The 18568-nt window shown below is 62.8% G+C and overlaps 1 protein-coding gene across 2 annotated transcripts in view; it reads left to right on the top strand.

Annotated features, from left to right (window-relative positions):
• The window catches only part of FGF12 (fibroblast growth factor 12), a 96822-nt gene extending 78475 nt beyond the window's left edge, over window positions 1-18347 (top strand). For both annotated transcript variants that reach the window (XM_044421122.1, XM_044421121.1), the window contains exons 4-5: window positions 17344-17542; window positions 18229-18347. In XM_044421122.1, coding sequence (XP_044277057.1) covers window positions 17344-17542; window positions 18229-18347 — 318 coding nt within the window. The remainder of the gene's footprint in view (window positions 1-17343; window positions 17543-18228) is intronic.
• The last annotated feature ends 221 nt before the right edge of the window (window positions 18348-18568 follow it).

Here is an 18568-nt window from a genome sequence, read left to right as displayed (position 1 = left end):
CGCATCCCCGGTGCTGCTCCTGGCCTTGCAAGCCGCCGCGCGTCACCCACGATCGCTCGACTCGCTGGTGGATGGCAGGGAAGCTCCTGAAACATCGCAGGCCACCCCGGAAACATGGTTTAAGGACGGCCCTTAGCGCAGCTTGGCTTGAGAAATGTGTGTCTGTCAGAGACAGAGACCCATCAGGATTGGCTCCTGCACTGCCCCACAGCTGGAGCGCTCTGGTGGCGGGGTGCCGAGGCGCCCACCTCCCCACCCAGCGGCTTTGCTTGTGGGAAGCAGCGTGTGCTGCCATGAAACCTCCTTCCGGTTACTTTTTGCCATCCTCATTCAGTTAGACAGAAAAAAAGCTGCTCTGGAGGAGGACTTGAAAGGAGAAGAACGTGGGAGAAATGGGGGGGGGGCGTTCCCCTGGGAGAGGCCACGGCGTGTGTGTGGCTGCGCTGCTCGTGTGGCTCGTGGGCGGCGGGGCAGCCGCCTCGGTTTCCCCGCTCCGGCTGGTGCCGTCCATGGGAGCCTTCGCCAGGTGCCCGCCCTGGGGGTCCCCGCCCTTGCAGGGGTGCGGGCGGCCTGGGGGGTGCACAGTGGCGGGAGGGGGCAGGCAGCGAGAGCACCCGTGGCCTCGGCCCTCCCCCGCCCCCCCGCGTAGCACTGGGGGGAGCTCGAAACCACTCCCACCCCGCGAAGAAGTGCAGAATTCTGCCTCGACCAGAGTGTGGGGCCCAGTGCTGCCCCTCGCGGGACCCACGCCACAAACTGGAGCCTGCGAGGGGCGGAGCCGCTGCGTCCCCCCGGGGCTGAGCCCTGCCTGTGCAAATGGGTGAGGGGGCTCTTCCCCCAGGACCAGGTAGTGGGATCCTCTGCCCGCAGGTGGGCTGCGGAAGGCGGAGAGGCGGTTGCCCGCAGTCCAGAAGCAAGGGACGCGGCCACCGGATGAGCGTGGAGGGAGGCGGCCGTCTTCGGTGGTTCTCTGGACAGAGGCCGGTGGGAATGAGGAAATTGATTTAACCTGCCCTTTATCTCGTGGTGAGTAAATCAAAGGGCAGCTTCTCTCCGGCCGTTTTTCGCCCTCGACAGTGCCTTCTCGACAATGCCTTCGCTGCAGGTCCGGTGGAGGCCGCCCCTTGCCTGGGGGGCTCTTAAGGGTCACCTGGGCTTTTAGAAGCCGGGGCCCAGTGCAGCCCTCCTGGGCAGCCGGAAGCGTGGCTCGGCCGAACTGCCTCGTGCCAGGGCCCAGCAGCTCCGAGGTTTGGGGCCCTGCAGGTCAGGCGCAAACGCAGGGCAACCGAGGAGCAGAGCCGCCAAGCCCGTCCCGGCCTCGCTCCTCTTCCCAAAGGGGGACGGCATGCAGTCGTGGCGCCAGGACTCCAGCGCATCGGGGGGGGGGGGGCAGCGCTGTCCGTTCCGCTTTCCTCGGTTCTCTATCTTTTGCAACCTTCAGTTCTGTTTGTCCCGAGCTTTGAAAAATTGTCTGGTTAGCGGAATTGAGCAGATCCGCTGCAGCAGCTCGAGGGCTAATGGATGTATTTTGCGAAGGGGAGGCATTGACTGGACATTTGGAACGTGTGCCCAGTGGTGAGAGCGGTTGGACGATGGACTCAGTTGCCGGCTCCGCGTGTGCTGACCCCTCTGGCCAGAGGGCCACAAGTGGGGGGGCACCCCGCATCAAGCAGGGTGTTCCCCGAGATGGCAGAGGGTCCCCTCTGGCTCCGTGTTTCTGGCATCACAGGCGACGAGCTCCTGGGGAAAGGCAGGACAGGTGCAGGAGCCGGTCAGAAGGCCTCGGAAGAGACTCCCCCCTTGAGCTCTGCTGCGAGTTAGTCTGGATGAGCCGGATTTTGGGGTGTGGCGTGGGAGGAGAAACTGGCGCGTGGGCCGAATGGCACTCTGCTTTAGGGGGGGACGGGTGCCAAGTGAGAGCGGCTGGCAGGCACGGGACGTGTTCCTGGAAGCTGTCTGGGGCGTCCTTGGCCGCGGTGGTGGAGGAGTGCGGCTGACGGGCAGCTCTTGGCGTCCCCAGGCCGGGGCCGGCCTGGACGGCCCACGTGCCCGCTGCAGCCGGTGCCAGGGCTTGGGTGGCACCAGAAGCGAAGCAAGGGCCGCGGCCTGCAGGGGCCTCCTGGCCACTCTCACCACCAGGGCTCCCCCCGTGCCCCGTGGAGCCGTCCCCTGAGCAGCAGATGCGAGCCCACGTTCCTTTCATGTGCCTTAAATCACTCCTAAAGCTGCTGGAAAGGTTAAGAACTGAATCAGGCGGAGAAGCACCAACCTTTTGCAGGCGGTGGTGAATTTTGCTCATTCCAGTCCTGGCAGTGCCTGTCGGGAGAGGCAGGGCTGGGGGCACACGGCGTGTGCGCAGAATCCTGCTTCCTTGCAAGTGTGCGGAGGCGGGAGAGGGGCCCGGCTGCGATAAATCTGCTCGGCCTCAAGGCGCCTCGGGATGCTGGCGGTTGTTCCTGCTGCAGTGGGCTCCCGCAGCACGTGCCACCGGGGAGATGCCGGCCCCCGTGCGGCAGGGTGGCCGGAAGGGCTTTGGGCGTTGCCTGCCCACTGGCAGATGCTGTCCAGCTGTTCCCGATCGGCAGGGGAACGGCCTGCCCCATTTGCTCCACTTCTCTTCCTGGATCTCGTCTGCCTCCACCTTCTTTCTCGCCAGCAGTGCCCCCTCTTTGCCCAAGGGCCTCTTGGTGAGGTTCTGGGGGTCTCCTCCAGTAGCCAACCGGAGTTTGTGCCTTCTGCGTCTGTCTTGGAAGCTCGGGCAGCCGGGGGGCCTTCTGTGACTCCACAGCAGCTCAGCTCGGGGTGGGGTGAAGCGGGGGTGTTGCAGCCTGCAGGGATCCGTCAGGGTTGAACTGCTCCTGGGGGGCCATTGCTGGGACCCCCCCACACACACACTTGGCTTGCATTGCCGCTGGTCATGTCTGGCCCTTGCTGGGGATGAGAAATTAAAATTTGCGAGGCTGCCTTATTAATTATAGTGCTTGAGCCCCATAAATCCCCACCTTCCCCCTCTTGTGGCGGTGCGCATGAAATTCAGATAAGGTCAAGCAGGTGATTAATCACCCCCAGAGCCGCTGCTGCTGAAATTAGAGGCGGGCTGGGGGGCGGGCTGTCCGTGGCCGCAAATCAAGCCCCACGCAGCAAGGCCGGCCGCTCTGTGTTCGCCTGGAGGAGACGTGGGCGCAGCCGCGGCTCCGGCCCTTTCGTGAGGGTGGCTTTGGGTCTCCCTCATCGAGGGCCTGCCAGTGGGATGCACCAGAGCACCTCCCCCGCTCCGGCGAGGGGGCCCTTCCCCAGCCCCGCCTCGCAGGGCCGTCGCCTGCAAGCTGCAGCGGCCCGGGGCCGACCCGGGGCCCGTCTGCCGGCCAGGGGTGGGCCTGCCCGCCTGGCCAAGGCTGCCTGGAGCTCAGTCCTCGCAGCGCTGCCAGTGCCCCGGGGCCCCCGCCGAGCCTGGTGGGTGGGCTGCTCCGGCATCTCGTTCTGCAGCTCCCGTGAAGACAGCGGGCCTTTTGGGGAGGGGTTTTAGGAACGTGCCCCCTAGTATGATGGGGGGACCAGGACGGGAGTGGCTCCTACTGCTTGTGCAGCCTATTCACATGAATCGGGACCCCTCCCTGGCTTCCCAGTGCGTCGCTAAGGAGGGGTGTGGATCAAGGCAGCTGTTTGCGCTGCGGCTGGGATGCCTGCCTCTGTCTTGCCTCATTTGCCGTTTCCTTCCAACTGGGCTGCCACGGACTGTGGGCTGGGAACCGGTGGGCACAGGTGCCCAGACTGTGTGCATGGGGCAATCACCCCACAGGGGCCGTGGCCCCTCGCTCACCCCACAGCCAGCCGCGCGCAGTGCAGTCTCCCAGGCGCTGGCCCCTGACCCCTCAGCTCTTGGAGGAAAGGCGGAGCCCCGGGCCTCGTCTGCACCGTGCATGAACGCCTTGGATGCGCCGGCGTGCAGCGTGCGCTTGCATAACGCCGTCACAGAATGGCATTGCCCTGGCTAGGTATGCACCCCGAGAAGCCTACGAGGCGGGAAGCCCCCGCCAGTGATGAATTGCAGAGGAGGTAATCTGTTGCAGGAGGAGCCGCGTGGAAGCCGAAAGAGCCGGGTTCTGCTGTTGCGTAAGCCTTGGTGGAGTGGAGCCAGCACGGCCAGCACCTGGCCTCCTGTTTATGAAAGCGTTGCCACAGTGCCAAGCGCAGACTTCAGGACAGCCCAGGCTGCCTGCTGCCAGTCTCCTGCTGCCCCCGTCCTTTTCAAGCCCCCCGCATCCCAGGGACTCAGGCCACCCTAGAGGCCCCACAGGGACACTGGGGGCGGCTGTCGGATGGATGGTCACCTGCCTGCAGTGCCAGAGAGGTGCCCTGCGCGGTGCTGCCCAGCCATGCAGACAGAGGCCTCCTTTCCCCTTATTTTCTCCCCACTGCACGGGAGCGTCCCATGAGCCCCAGTGCTTTCCAGATAACATTCCGCCAGGCCATCCAGATTAAAGCTCGTGATGCATTTGGGCAGGAAACAAACAGTGCCTGGAGTCTCCGGCAGCTGCATCGCCAGAAGTGAAGGGTGCCAGCTGCCAATATATCTGTGGCAGACCGTTCTCCGGTTCCTCCTCTGGACTTCACCCCCCGCCCCCTGCAGAAGATGCTGCGCAGGCCGGCATCGGGAGCAGGCAGCGGTCGAGGGAAGGGGCAGGGGCAGGGCAGCTCTCTCCCTCTCACTCTCCCTCTCCCTGCAGGCTGGTCCACGCTCCTGGCACGGTGCTCTCATCCATGGTGTCTTGCCCACGGTGGGAGAGCATCTTTTCTCCTGCATGGAGAAGGGTGGGCGGCTCCAAGAAGGAGCAGCCCCGCTGCTCTTGGTCCCCCCAGAGGCTCTGGCCTCCTGCGGGTGATTATCAGTGGGTCCCGTCCTCCCATTCTAGGGGATTTCAGTGTTTCTGCAGCACCCCACCCGCCGGACCATGAGCTGCAGCTGCTGAAATCATACGCGAGCCCATGCTCTGCTCACTGTCTGCCTAGGAAAGACTGATAAACAAGCCCCTTTCCCCAGGAGAGTGTGCGCGCGCATAACAACGTGGAGCAACCCTCGTGTTATTGACCTGCATTGCACGAAAACATGCTTGGTTCTGTTGCTAAACTGCAAGCAGCACGCCCCAAAGGGAGGCGTAAGAGTGAGGATGCTCCGCTGCTCGGCTGGCCATCAGCCGGACTGCGGGGAGATGCCCACGTTCCCTGTGGACTTTCTGGAACAGAGCTCCCGCTAGTCGTGGGAGCTCCTCCGCCCCCACGGTGTCGGTCTATCAGTCCTCTGAGCGTGGAGGGAGGGTGCGACGCGGTGTCCTGCAACAGCAGGGGTTGGACTCGGGGGCCTTCACGGCCCCTTCCAGCTCCACTCCGCCAAGCATGCTCTGGACTCCTTCCAGCCCCGTTCCCCCACGCCTGAGCAACGAGCCCGAGGACTCGGGGCTTATCCTGGGTCCGGGGAAGAGGCTTCCCGGCAGTGCCTCCCCGCAGCCGCGCGAGTGGGGCCCACCTGGCCTGCCTTCGCCAAGCGGCCCGCCCCTGCGCTCCCCCAGCCTCCCCCTCCGCCCCAGTCCCCGTCTTCATCGCTGGCCAGGGCGGTTTGTTGCCCAGACACGCAAATGTCGGCATCCGTACGCCCTCCTGGGGTTTCTCTAAAATCCATAGTGGAAGCTAATTGGATGCTGGCCACGTTGCCACATCAAGCTGACTGATGCGCCTTTGAGCCGTGCGAGGCCTGCCTTCCCTGCCCGTGGATGCGCGGCGCGCTTGCCCCAGGTTGCTCGGGTGGGGGTCGCTGTGGGAGGCGAGCTGGGAAGCTGGCGGAGTGGGGCGCTTTCCCCACAGCCCTGGAAGGAGGCGGCGGCTCAGGCCAGGAGGCGTAGAAGGACGCAGTGCGCCAAGCCGGGTGGCTTCCTGGAGCAGGGGGCCCAGCCGCTGGGAATGTGCCACATGCTTTATTTCATGACCCACCAAGCGCACCTGTGCAAGTGGACCTGCACAGGTGTGACCATCACTTATAGGCGGTCTTTCCCAGATCCGCATTCTCCCAGGGCAGTAATATACCACGGACAAATGCCAACAGCTCCCGGTGGCTCTGACTCACAATACTAAGTGTGCAGTGTATGTGCAAAAGTGGAAGTAATTGCAAACAATGTTGTGGCCGCTCATATTGTTGTCCTAAGCTTGGCAATGAAGGGGGGGGGGGAATAACTGGGCTGCCACAGGCAAAAACGCTCCTGGCTAAGCTGGGCCTTCTGGCATTCTAACGCGAGGCCTAGGTGGCCCCACCTGCCCCGCACAACAACCCTGCGAGGTAGTCGAGCTGAGAGGGAGTGACCTGCTCAGAGTCGCCCGTGAGCTCCATGGCCGAGCTGAGGCTGCGGATCTGCATTCTCAGACGCACGCATCCTTCCATGAATTTCCGCTTCTGCGTGTCGTAGCGCCGCGTCCGTGCATTTCTGCCTTCCTTTGAAGAGGGGCTTTGTATTTTGCACAACTCTTTTCGTCTTTTGCCCAGTAAATACAAATATCGTCGTCTTGGTCCCAACCGTTGGTTGTCACTAAAATTTCTCCACAGAAATTTGCTGCTCTCCTTTTTTATCCTTTACAAATAAGATGAAAATAATACATTTGGAATAAACCAGGTTTTTTAAGCCGGTCCCTTTGCACAGGGCAGTGCAGCTGGAAAAGCAGAGGAGTGGGTCTGTGGTGCCGCCGCCCCCACCTCCCTCTTTCCCCTGCAATCCCTCCTGCAGGCGGCTGGGGCAGAGGGTCCAGCAGGGGTGGGTCCAGCGGGCCCTCCTTGCCCCCTTTCTCCTGGAGCCCTTCAGGCACGGGGGTGGATTCAGGGCAGTTCCGCTGCCGGCGGTGCGTCAGGGTGGCTCGTGCGCTGCTTCCACAGCCTGCCATCCTGCCGGGGGCTTGGGCTGCCGGACTCTCCGCTCTTCCCCCGCGGCAGGAATGGGTCCTTCTCCTGCTCCCCGGGGCGTATTCCCCTTTTGGCCCCCTGGAGAAGAAGTGACGGGCAGCAGTCTCTGAACTGCTGACGCAGCGGTCAAGAGGGCGAACGCTGCAGAGCCAGAAGCGTGGCTTCCAGATCGAGAGAGGTATTACTGCCACTCTACACAACTCTGGTGCGCCCGCAACTGGAGTATTGTGCTCAGTTCTGGGCCCCTCATTACAGGAAGGATATAGCCAGGTTGGAGTCAGTGCAGCGAAGGGCCACAAGGTTGGTGGCCGGTTTGCAGGGGATGCCGTATGAGGCGAGACTGAGGGAACTGGGTCTCTTCAGCCTGGGGAAGAGGAGACTCAGAGGGGATCTGTTGGCGACATGCAGGTATGTGAGGGGGTGTCACACGGAGGCGGGTAGAGACCTGTTCTCCCCTGCAGAGGAAGGCAGGACGTGCTCCAACGGAGCAAAGCTCAGGGAACCAAGGTTCAGTTTGGATGCCAGGAAGCACTTCCTGACGGTCAGGACCCCGAGGGTGTGGAATGGGCTCCCACGGGAGGTGGCTGAGGCCCCATCGGTGCGGGTGTTCAAGGATAGGCTGGACGTGCACATGGTGGGCATGTCGTGAGCGGAGCTGGCTGGAGCCGGGGGTCAGACTAGATGGCCCGGGAGGCCCCTTCTGACTCGCGCTGTTTCTATGTAACTGCAACCAGGGGCAGCCCCTGCAGAGTGCCCAAGCAGTGGCGGGCCATTGTTTTTCTTTTGTGCCCAAAATGCGTGCATGGTGTTAGTTTTGCCTTGGTTTTTTTGGGCTTGGACACGTGTGGAGGTTCTGTGGCGGGGAAAGGGGGAGCCTCGCCCGGGCCGAGTGCTGGTGGCAACGGGTGGCAAAGCTGTGGCTGGTTGTGGCTCGTGAAACGGCGGCCAACATCCTGCCCAGCCCACACACGGGCTGCGCGAAGAAGATCCCCGGGCTTTGGCCGCCCCCGCCGGTGACAGCGAGAAAGTCGATGTGGTCGGAGCATGGTGCTTGTGGAGAGCATTGCGCATGCCAGCCAGCAGCCCTGGATCGCATCACGGCAGGGCTGTCCCCCGCAGCAGACAGGGCAACCCGGAGGCTGTCCAACTTTGGGCGCATCAGGAGAAGGCGAGCCCCCCGGGAGGACCAGGGGAAAGTGGAGGCAGAGGACGAGGAGGAAGACCTGGCAAGGGACGAGTGGTTTCCATCCAGGAAGCTGCAGCACGGAAGCCGCAGCGGAGCAGGCTCCCCAGGCCAGGACGCCTTGGAGGCCTTTGCTCACGGGGCCGCCAGGGGTCGAGGCAGCCCGACCGCATCTTGCTTGCAGGGCTCCCAACCTCTCCACACACGCCCAAGCCTCTGGGTGTTCAGGAAGGTGGGAAGATGACCCCTTTTCACCAGGACCTGTGTGCGGGCCTGTTGACCCTACTCCAGGGAGGAGAGACCGCTGGCACGGCCTTCCACCGTGCATCTTCTCCCCAGGTTTAGTTACAACACTCAACTGCTTTACGTGGTCTCAAACTTTATTTATTTATTTTAAAATGTATACTGTCACCCCTGATGGTTTACAAGTTTTAAAAAAGCAATTAAACAATTAAAAACTGCTTAGTCCCAAAATTTGATGCTAAAATAATTGAAATACCATTTAGCGATGGACCCTGGCACCGGCCGCCCACACACGCACACACACACACGCACACGCGCGCTGCCCCGGCAAAGGCACCCAGGGGGGCTCCTCCCCAGGCCTGGCCAGACATGCTGCCGCCCATCCGGACAAGCAGGGGCCCCGCTCCTGCGCTCTGGAAGGGCCGCTTTCCTTCCGGCCAGCAAGGGGGGCTCGTCCGCCTCCCGCTGCAGCTGGGGTGGTGCTCCGGGAGGGCCCCGCTTCGTGTGGACAACGTTCATTCATTCGGCTCGAGCTGGCGAGGCGAGCCTCCGTGCCGGGGGACTCAGGGCTTCGGTTGCGCTGCAGCGGCGCTGGGGGCAGTGGGGAGCAGGGGTCTGGCTTTGAGTCGTTTAACGGGGGCTGCGGCAACCTGACTGCCCGGCCGGCCAGTGCTCAGTTGTCCGGCTGAAGTGGCGGCAGCCTGGGGTGGCTGGAGCGGGTTGTGGTGTGGACGGGCCCCATGCTGCCTGGGGGCTCAGCGCTCGCTCCTGCGCTCAGCGGGCATCCATGTTACGGATGTGGGCGTTGCACCTGCTCCGTCGGTGCCCCTCGGCGGTCTCGCCAGTGGATCCTGCCAGCCTGGCGCCTGTCCGTCTAGGAGGGCAGGCGCGGCTGCCGAGCTCGGTTCTGGGCAGCCTCCCCGGGAAGGGCAAAGAAACCCCCCGGGGCTCGGGGCCGTGCTTCGGTCTCCCTCGGCGCGCTCAGAGGGCCGCAGCAGCCACGTCCCACTTCTGTTTCGCTGCGGGGTGCATAGAGAACTGGGGGGTGCCCGGCTCCCTTATCATGTGCAGAGTGCCGCGCTGTGTGCAGCTTCCTTGCCCCTCGGCGTTCAGCAGTGTGAACAGAGGGGTGAGGGGAGGTGGGCGCAGGAGCCCCCCTTTCTGGCCAGTTGGCATGCAGGAGCCAAAGAGCCGTCCTGCCGTTGCGTGGGCCGGGGGCAAAGGGCCCGGCCAGGGCCCAAGGCTGGCCCCCCGCAAGGGTGCTCGGCGAGGGGCATCCCCAGGGCCAGGCACTTCCTCGGCTGGCCCCGGGAAAGGCCTGGGGGGCAGGGCAGGAAGCGAGAGCCACCCAGAGCCAAGCAATGGCTTCTCGGTTTGGAAGCAGTCCACGCTGGCACTGGCGCTTCTGTGCCATGAGGGCCAGGAACTTGGTGTCAGGGGGAGGGGAGAATGGCACGCCACGTGGTAACGGGATCGGCGTGGCCTCCCCAGTGACTGCCCCTCCGTGCTGCTCGGGTGGAGCTCCTCAGCGGCCTCCTCTGCGCAAGGACCACGCGCACAGCTCTGCCTTGGCGGCTGCCGCCACATCAGCCCAGTTCACCACATGCGCATCTGGCAGTGAATGCCACCTTAGCAAGGGCTCTAGGATCACTGAGGGCTGGAATGCTGAAGTGCCCTTCTGGGACACTTGATCCTTCAGGTCCTGCACCGTGGGGGGCCATTCAGCCCAGTGCATCCTTCAGGGGGGCCCTGAGGCGGCTGAAACACGGCGCTTTGCAGGCACGCCAGCTCCCACCCAAGTTGGCCTGGTCGCCGCGTGGCTTCCCAGCACATCTGGAAGCTGGGTTAGCAGCCCACCTGCCCACCCCTTCCGGGATGTGGTCCCCGAGCACCTGCCCTCCCTCCTCTCTTCCCCACAGCTGCTTTTTGCTGAAATGTGGGTTTGAAGCGGCCCTTCACCTCCTTCATTAAGCTTAACTCGGCCCTTCAGGAGCCGGAATAGGCAGCACAGGCTGACCTGGCACAGCCTCCCTGAGCTCCTTTGGGGAACACCAGAGGGGCTGCATTTCGGAGGTGCCCCTGAAGGACCAGTGACGCGTTTCCGCCGTGCAGGGCCAGGGAAACCAATCGGGCCTGTGGGAGACTCAGGCAGCCCTGCAAGGAGGAAGCCCGCCGGGGCACCTCGTCGGGGCCTGGGAGATGCCGTCCTGCACCAAGGCCCGGGGGGCTGCGGGGCCTGAGCCGTGCTCGGGTGCAGCTGCCTCGCTCTGGTGGCTCCCCACCTGCCGCGCCAGAGCAGCTCATCCGTTCGTGAGAAAATGGGGGGCTTCCAGGAGCACCGTTTCTATCCTGCCTTCGAAACACGCGGGCAGCTTTGCCCCAGGAGCCATCCCCTTCATCTCCTGCGGATGCTGCAGCTGCGAGAATATTATCGACAGCTCGGCGGAATGAAAGGAGGGCGGGGGGGAAGGGGGGGCTGCCAGGCCCAGAGGCGGCCGAAGCTGAAATCTTGATCAGCTTCGGGCGAACGAGGCGCATCCATTTCAGGATCAGGGGCTGCCTCTGGGGGTGGGGTGCCGCTCGGGGGCTTCCCTTCTTTTGGTTGCAGTGAAGGGGCTTTCCAGACCCCCTGCACTCACCTCCTGAGGCTCTGGAAGCTGCCCTGCCCCGAGGCAGACCGAGAGCACGGCCCCAATCCCTAGGGGGTTTCTCTGACCCCCCACCCCCGGGGAGGCTGCCCGGAACCGAGACCTGCACCCGTGCCTGCCCTCCTAGCCCTGCGCTGTGTGTGTTGCTTGGGCGTGTCGCTCTGGGGAGGGCAGGAGGACCCCTCCGATCTGCCGTGGGCACAGTGAGCACCCCAAATGTTCTCCTGCACAGGCCCCTGGGATGGCCGGGGCACCATACGCCCCTTCCACGTCGCCTCCGCGCATCCCGTGCGCTGGCTGAGAAGCCCCCCGAGGGGGCAGCCTTGGCCACCTGCTGCACGGGGCAGTTCCCGGCTCGGTTGCGCCGGCCTTAGTTGCGGCTCCGTCCGTGTCTGTGGCGCTGGGGCACCGCCTGGCCTGCCTTTTGGGGTGGCACGGATGAGCAGGAGACGGGCCTCTTGAGGCTCTTCGGGCCGCTGCCAGCCCAGGTAGCACTGAAACAGCTGCCGCGAGCCCAGCTTGTAGCCCACGGCCCAGCCAGGGCTTGTCGCGAGCCACTGTGGGGAGCCAAGGCCAGGAGAGCAGAGTTCAGAGGCCCGCCAAACTGGGCTGCTTGCGGGGTGACCTTGGGCCAGGTCGCCTCTCAGACCCCCTAAGCCACCTTAGGGGTGCTGCAAGGGTTAAACGCAGGGCAGGGAGGAAAGAGCTGTCCCAAATTGAGGGAGGGAGGGAGGGAGGGAGGGAGGATGAGATGGAAACAGGAATGCACAGGCTGTGGGCCCTTGACTGTTTGAGAAGCTGCCCAGGGCACTGCCACAAAATGGCTGCCCTGGGAGGCGGGGCAAAGGCCTCAGAGACCTGGGACAAGGCAGAGGCGGTGGGGCGGGAGCTGTGAGCACCGTGCAACCTTGCCTTCTCCTGTGAAGTCCAGAGAACCCCCTTGAAAAGCCTGAGGTGCGAGCACGCCCCACGGGCCGAGCGAGCGAAGGAGGAGACGCGTGCCTCCCTTGGCACCCCGGGAGCCCCTGGCGGGCACGGGGCTCAATCGGCGCCCGGAGCGGCTTGGGCAGGCTGCGCACATCCTTCCCAGTCAGCCGCCCCAGGCCACGGGGTCGAGCTCCACCCACTGCCGCAGACCCCTTCTGAGTGGGGCTAATGGGATCGGTAGTCCAACACAAGTGGGGCCACCGGGCTGGGGATGGTGGTGCAGAATGGCGGCCGCTGCTTTGCACAAGGGCGTGGAATGAACTGCCCCTCGGCTGCTGGGCCAGGGCCAGGGTCTTGGTATCAGCTTGGGGAGTGGATCCCTGAGCCAGTGCTTCTCCCCACAGCCTTGCTCGGCCTGTGAGGGGGCCCGGCCCTGATCCGCAGCCCGCATCCCATGCAGCCCTCAGGGCTGGAAAGTTGTGGGCCCCACAAAGGTATCACTGCAAGTCACCTGCAGCAGCGGTTCTCAGAAAATGCCCGGGGTGCGTCGAATTCTCTCCTGCCCATCTCGGTTCCTCTCAGTGCGCGTGGGCAACCCGGCTGCTCTGTGGCACGTGGCCGGCCGGTCGGCCTGCCTGGCCCCCCCACACAAGCTGCCCGAGGAGGCAGCCCCTCCCTCACCTTGCTGTGGGACCCCAGGGCTGCCCGGGAAAGGCGTCCCTGCCCCCCACCCTGAGCTCTGTGCCAAAAGGCCAGCAGTTAATTGGCCATCTGTGGCCGGTCTGCCAGCGAGCTGTCGAAAATTTAATCATCTGAGCTCGACAGGGGCTTGGGGGGTGCAAGTTTTAGTGACAGGGAGAATTGAATTCCCAGCTCTGCCTCTGACAGCTCTGAAATTGGGCTTCAAGGCAGGCGAAGAGGCCGGCGGTGGCGGGGGAGAGGATGCGGGGAGATCCCGTGGGGCCGGCGGTGCGCTCTGGCTCGCAGCCCAGACCCAGGAAGCCCTCTCCTCAGGCCGGGTGCTGGCGGACGTGGAGCAGCCCGTGGGCTCCCTGGCGGGAATCTGTCCTCCTGGCCATGTGCTCCCTGGGAACATCATGCTGCAAATGATGCGGTTCCAGGTGCCGCCCTTGCCTGGCGCTGCTGGCAGATTCGCCACGCGGGCTGGAACTGGGGCAGAGATGCTCCAGCCGCACCGAGCGGGAAGGCGAGAGCCGAGGCCAGATTTTGACTGAACGTCGCAGAAACATGCAGACGGGGGAGGCCGCTTGCTGTGCAGAAAAGCCTTGGACGGGGATGCCCCCCCCCTTTGCTAAAGGCACCTCCTCAGGGGGCCCGAGCCACATCCTGCCTGGCACACCAAGCGGGCACTGAGCAGCGGGCAGGACTCGGTGTGCTGGAAGGTCCCGCACCCCTCTCTCCGCCTGTCGATGCCTCCTGCCAACCCACGTGGCCTCCGTGTGACATGGGAGGCATGGGAAAGGTGCAGAGAAAGGATTCCCGGCGCATCGCACTCTCCCCACACATGCACAGAGGCAGCCTTGGCCGTTTTCAAGCACACGTGCAGCTTTGGCGACCGCCCTCCGGGGGTTTCCCCAGAGGAACGTGTGGCTCTTGCAAGCCCTCGCGCCTCCGTTTGCCCGTGCTCGTCCCTTGGCGTGGCTCCGTTAGACTGGATAAATGCGGCAGCCCCCAGGAGCCCCGTGCAAGCACCTCCCATAGTCCCCAGCATCAGCGAGGGCTCTCGGAAGGCGCTCTGCGTGGGGCTGGGCTCGTGGACCGTGGGGAGCTGCGGCTTGTGTGAACTGTGGCGACGGAAGGTCCAGACCTGGGACACCCAAGACGGTGCTGGCCTGCTTCCACTGCTTGCTGCACACCTCTGAGCCCAGTTCAGGGGGCTCGCCTTAACCCGTGAAGCCCCAGCATGGCTTGGGAGCACCGTGCCTGGCAGAGCGCCTCTCCTGGCCGCAACCTACCAGAGCACCGCGATCGAGATCTGGGGCCTGCCTCGCAGCTGGCACCAACAAGGAGAAGGGCCTTCTCGCTGGCAGCCCCAGCTGTGGAACGCATCCCTGCTGAGGCCTGCTTGGCACCATCCTTACTATCCCCTTGGCACCAGGTTCGGACTGGCCTTTGCACAGGGCATCTCATCAGTTCACTGGGGATTTCTTCGCTGCAAAGCAGATCTTACAATTTAATCAGCATAAGCTATTTTTAGAATGCATTTCAATTTGGTTTTATTTTTTTCTACACTAGATTTTTATGGTGTTTTAATGTTGTTTGCGTTTTAGATTATATTGCTCTGTGTCATGGTAAACTCCCCAGTGAGCTTCAGCTATTGGGCAGTAGAGAAATTAAATAATATTCAACAATGCTCTCCCCCTTTGGCATTTTATTGCCTCCTGACGAGCAAACAGGATTAGCTGTGAACAGCCTGTCCATTTCCCCTGAAATGCCTTGTCCGGATTGTCCCCACGCCAGTTTCTGTGCCGTAAAGAGAGAGGAGGAGAGCTTTAAATACGAATTTTCTCTCACGGTTCGTTTTGGTTTGTTACAGCACAAGAGCAGTATGGGCCAAAACAGTCATGCGGAGCAAAATTGGGGTACTGAAGAGGGATTATTTCAGGGGCCATCAGAAGCCCCTCGTTCATCAAGAAACCGTAAAGCAGAATCGGCAAGCGGAAGCTTTTGATTAAGGATAGAGGAGGTTCAGAAAGCTCCGGTCGCACTTGACTGTCCAGGCAACAGGCTAATGCAGCATTCACGTTGCCTTGCGGACATCCAGAGAAATTCCGTATCGGGAATGAGAATACAGACAAAATGCTAGAATAGTGAGGCTGATAAAAACTCATCTGGAGTCTTTTCAAAAAGCGCGGAAGGCAATTTTAGGCAGAAGGAGAGAGGACTTCCCCCTGCCTGAGGCCACCCTGGTCGCAGTCTTGGTCTGCTCCTGGGCGCACGGTGGGGGAGGCAAGCCCCCCCCCCCAGAGCTGGGCTGTCGTTGCGACCAGCAGGGGCTGGGCACTGGCTTGCCGAGGTGCAAGCGCCGCAGACTTCTGCCCCCGGGCCAGAGCCGCATCCCCCGGCGACGGGCACTGTGCCGCTTGGTGGGCGAGAACGAGGGGCAGGCGGTCGCTGGGACCCTGCAGCATCCGGGGGGGGGGGGCTTTTAAAGCACAGCCTGTCCAGGCCGTCCCTGCCAACCCAATTAAGCTGCAAACGGCTTTAAACCGGGGTGTTAACTAAGGGGGGGCTGCCTGCGTGTCCTGCTGGTGGTTATGCGGCTGAAGCCCATCCGTGCCTGGGCCTGGGGAAGCCAGCAGGGGGCGGGGATCAGCCACTTGGCACATGGCCTCGTGCTCGCCCAGCCTGGCCAGTGGCCAGCCGTGCCACTGCGGGGCCACCGGGTCGGGGACCCGGGGAGGCCGGCCGGCTTCTCTGGCGTGCGAGATGGGGTCTGCAAGGCAGCACAGGCTGTGCCCCAGGGCCGCCCGTGCGCTCGCGGTCTCCGGGTCTGGGGGAGAGCGGCCGGGCCGCAGCCCTCTGGCTCATGTGTGCAGTGAGCTGATGGACACGCGTCCTTGGGGTGCAGATCTGCCCCGAGGGGTGCTGGCGTGGGCAAGGCCCCCCACTCCCCAGGAGCCTGGTGAGCCCCCCACCCTTATCCCCTCCCCTTTCCCTCCCTGCCCTGGTCCCTCATTCTTCCTCCTGTTGCAAAGGGGCACGTGGGCCGTGGTGGCTGGAAGGAGGCCTCGATGAGCGTGTGCAGAGTGCACAGATGCCAACAAGAAAGGGCGGGTGGAGCTGTAAGCGCAGCCAGAACATTTGGAAACAGTAAGACGAAGAATAATTACGGTTACTCTTCTGGTATCGCTGTATAGCTGGAGCAGCCTGGCTCGCTCCCAGGCATCACAACACGTGAAAACCCCACAACACTCGGGCAGTGTTTGAACAGCCTGAACAGATGCGCTGAGACCCCATCAAGCAGCTGACTTGGCAGCCTCCTCGTAGAGTGACAAGGCGGACCCCGGGAATCCATTCCATCCTCCCGTTAAGGGAGGGGGCTCACTGAGAAGCCCCCCCCCATTGCCCATCTTTCCACCTCCCTCCGAGTAGGCAGCTGTCTGGTCCTCTTCTGAAGCTGCCTCGACTGGCAAGCGCTTCAGTTCTGCCAAGCTTGGAACCAAAAGCAACTTTTATTTTTAGAAAACAGCCCTTCCAATTTCACTTTTCTCCCAAGAAGACCGCTGCACAAAAGGAGGGGAAGCTGCACTGCTGTTTTAAACAGTGCGCCCACTACTAGGTACATCGGATACAAAATGTTTATTAAAATTCATGTTTGGGTCTTTATCGCGTGTGCACCGCACTGGATGCATTGTGCAAAATGACAATGAGGCACCTATTCCTTCGCAATGAGCCGTTTAGTATTTTCATCCTCTTGTCGGCGTGGCGGCGGGATGTGGTGCGGGGGGGGGGGTGGCACATGCCGGCCGGCCGGCTAAAAATAAAACCCGCCTCATGCAGAAGATCCTCCTCTTCAATGCCATTCAGTGCGAGAAAAACACGCTCACGCTGCGAGGGCTGTGGCCGAAGGGGCGCTCAGCGCATGAATGCCCAGCGCAGCCTGCGCAGGAGCCCCCTCTCCGGAGGCCCTCCGGCAGGCCCCTTGGGCACCGCTTCGGGGAGGGCTGCCCCGGAGACACAGGAAGCGGCCTCTGGAGTTTCCGCCACTCGTTTTGACCTCCTTTCACTGGCCAGTCCAGGCGAGAACGCCTTCCCGGCCACGTGAGCCACGCAGCTGGCCACTGAGCCCGACTGCGTGACACGGAGCCCCTTTCGCTCTGGCCCAAGCGCTGCTGCCCAGGGGGCTCCGGGGGGATGAGCCCAGGGCTCTCGGTGGCTCTGAGCCTCGGCGGGTCGCGCAGTGGAATACCTGGGACCTCCCTGTCCGGAAGGCCTGCTGCTGGAGGGCCCCAGGTTTTGCGGAGGATGCCAGATTGGGCGGGCTTTGGGTCCGGCCCCCAGGGCTCAGGTGCTCTTACAGCGTCCCCCAAGCAGAGGAGAGGGTCCTCTTCCATCCTGAGGGGCGAGTCCAGCTCTGGGGATGCTGCCGGGGGGCACGTTCCGAAGGCAAAGCGGGTGGGCCTTTAAAACTGCCAGCACGCTGCAGCCCAAAGCTCCGGCAGTGGGAGGACGGAGTGCCTGGGGGCAGCGAAAGGGGGCGAGACCCTCTGGCTTGGTCTTGAGATCTGCTTGAGCCTGGGGCTGCCTCTTCCAATTTTGTGCTCTCTCCACTGGCACGAATACGCCTTGACCCATGGAGATGCTCCCTCCTTGACTTTGGGGCAACTTCAGATTAACCCCTTCTTTCCTTTTCCTTTCTCCCTTGCTTGCTGCAGGACATCTTCACACCCGAGTGCAAATTTAAGGAGTCCGTCTTTGAAAACTACTATGTTATATATTCCTCCACGCTGTACCGGCAGCAGGAATCGGGGAGAGCCTGGTTCTTGGGACTCAATAAAGAAGGGCAGATTATGAAGGGGAACCGGGTGAAAAAGACCAAGCCATCATCGCATTTTGTACCAAAACCCATAGAAGGTATGAGGCGTCGCTGCCTGCTTTCCTGGCATGAGGGGTGCGCATTTGCTCGGGGAGGTGGAGGCATGGCTTGCTGTGGGGATTGGAAGGGCCTTGGCTGTAGGTCCCAGGGATCTTTTGCTTTTGCTTCCTGGGAGAATGCGGCTGGGCTCACTTGCTTGAGCAATCTGGGTTTGCTGTTTTTGATTCCTTCTGCCTGTCTAGGCTCCCGATGGTTGCAATTGGGACTGTATGGTTGCTATAAGGAGGCCCTAAGGGGAGAGAGGCAGCCAGGCATCCCTCGTCTTGCCCCACAATAGCCTGCCATTCTAATTCGGAGGTGCGCACAGCGGCCGTTCCAGTGGGCCTAAGAAGGCAGGTTGCAAACCAGGACGGGGCCAGCCGAGCTCAGCCTGGGCATGACGTTCAGAGAACGCTGGCAGGCATCCCCGGCGCAGGCAGGGGCCTGGTCAGCCCTAGCTGGGGCTGCTGGCAGGGGCTGACCGTGTGTGGAGCCAGGCCTTCTCCGTGCCCGAGGCAGCGAAGTGCCTCCCCGGTCACGCACGCTCCCATCCTTTGGCCGGTGACGAGGCTCCCTGCTCCCATGCTTCCTCCTCCCTCCTCCGCGGCGCAGGGGGGGGCCTCGAGGCTCCGGGATCGTGACTGCTCCCTCTTCTCTTCTCTTTTCTTCTCTCCTCTCCTTGCAGTGTGCATGTACAGAGAGCCATCCCTGCATGAAATTGGAGAGAAACAAGGACGCTCCAGGAAAAGTTCAGGGACGCCCACCATGAACGGGGGCAAAGTCGTCAACCAGGACTCGACATAGCTGAGAGAACCGCCACCCGCCCCAGCATCTGACTTCTCCCCGCCCGCCCACCCACCCACCACCCGCCCAGGGAGCCCTCACCGAGACAGTGACGAACGAACGGAGCAACGCGGCGCTTCCGGCAGCGGCTGAGATTCTGAACTCGACCCCTCCCTTTGTGTAGGATGAGAAGACGCTGCCTCTTGCCATGTTCTAGAATTCAGCACACACACACACACACA

The sequence above is a fragment of the Varanus komodoensis genome, unplaced genomic scaffold (assembly GCF_004798865.1).
Source record: "Varanus komodoensis strain SLA01 unplaced genomic scaffold, ASM479886v1 scaffold115, whole genome shotgun sequence".
Classification (NCBI taxonomy): Eukaryota; Metazoa; Chordata; class Lepidosauria; order Squamata; family Varanidae; genus Varanus; species Varanus komodoensis.
This window is presented reverse-complemented; position numbering and strand designations above follow the sequence as displayed.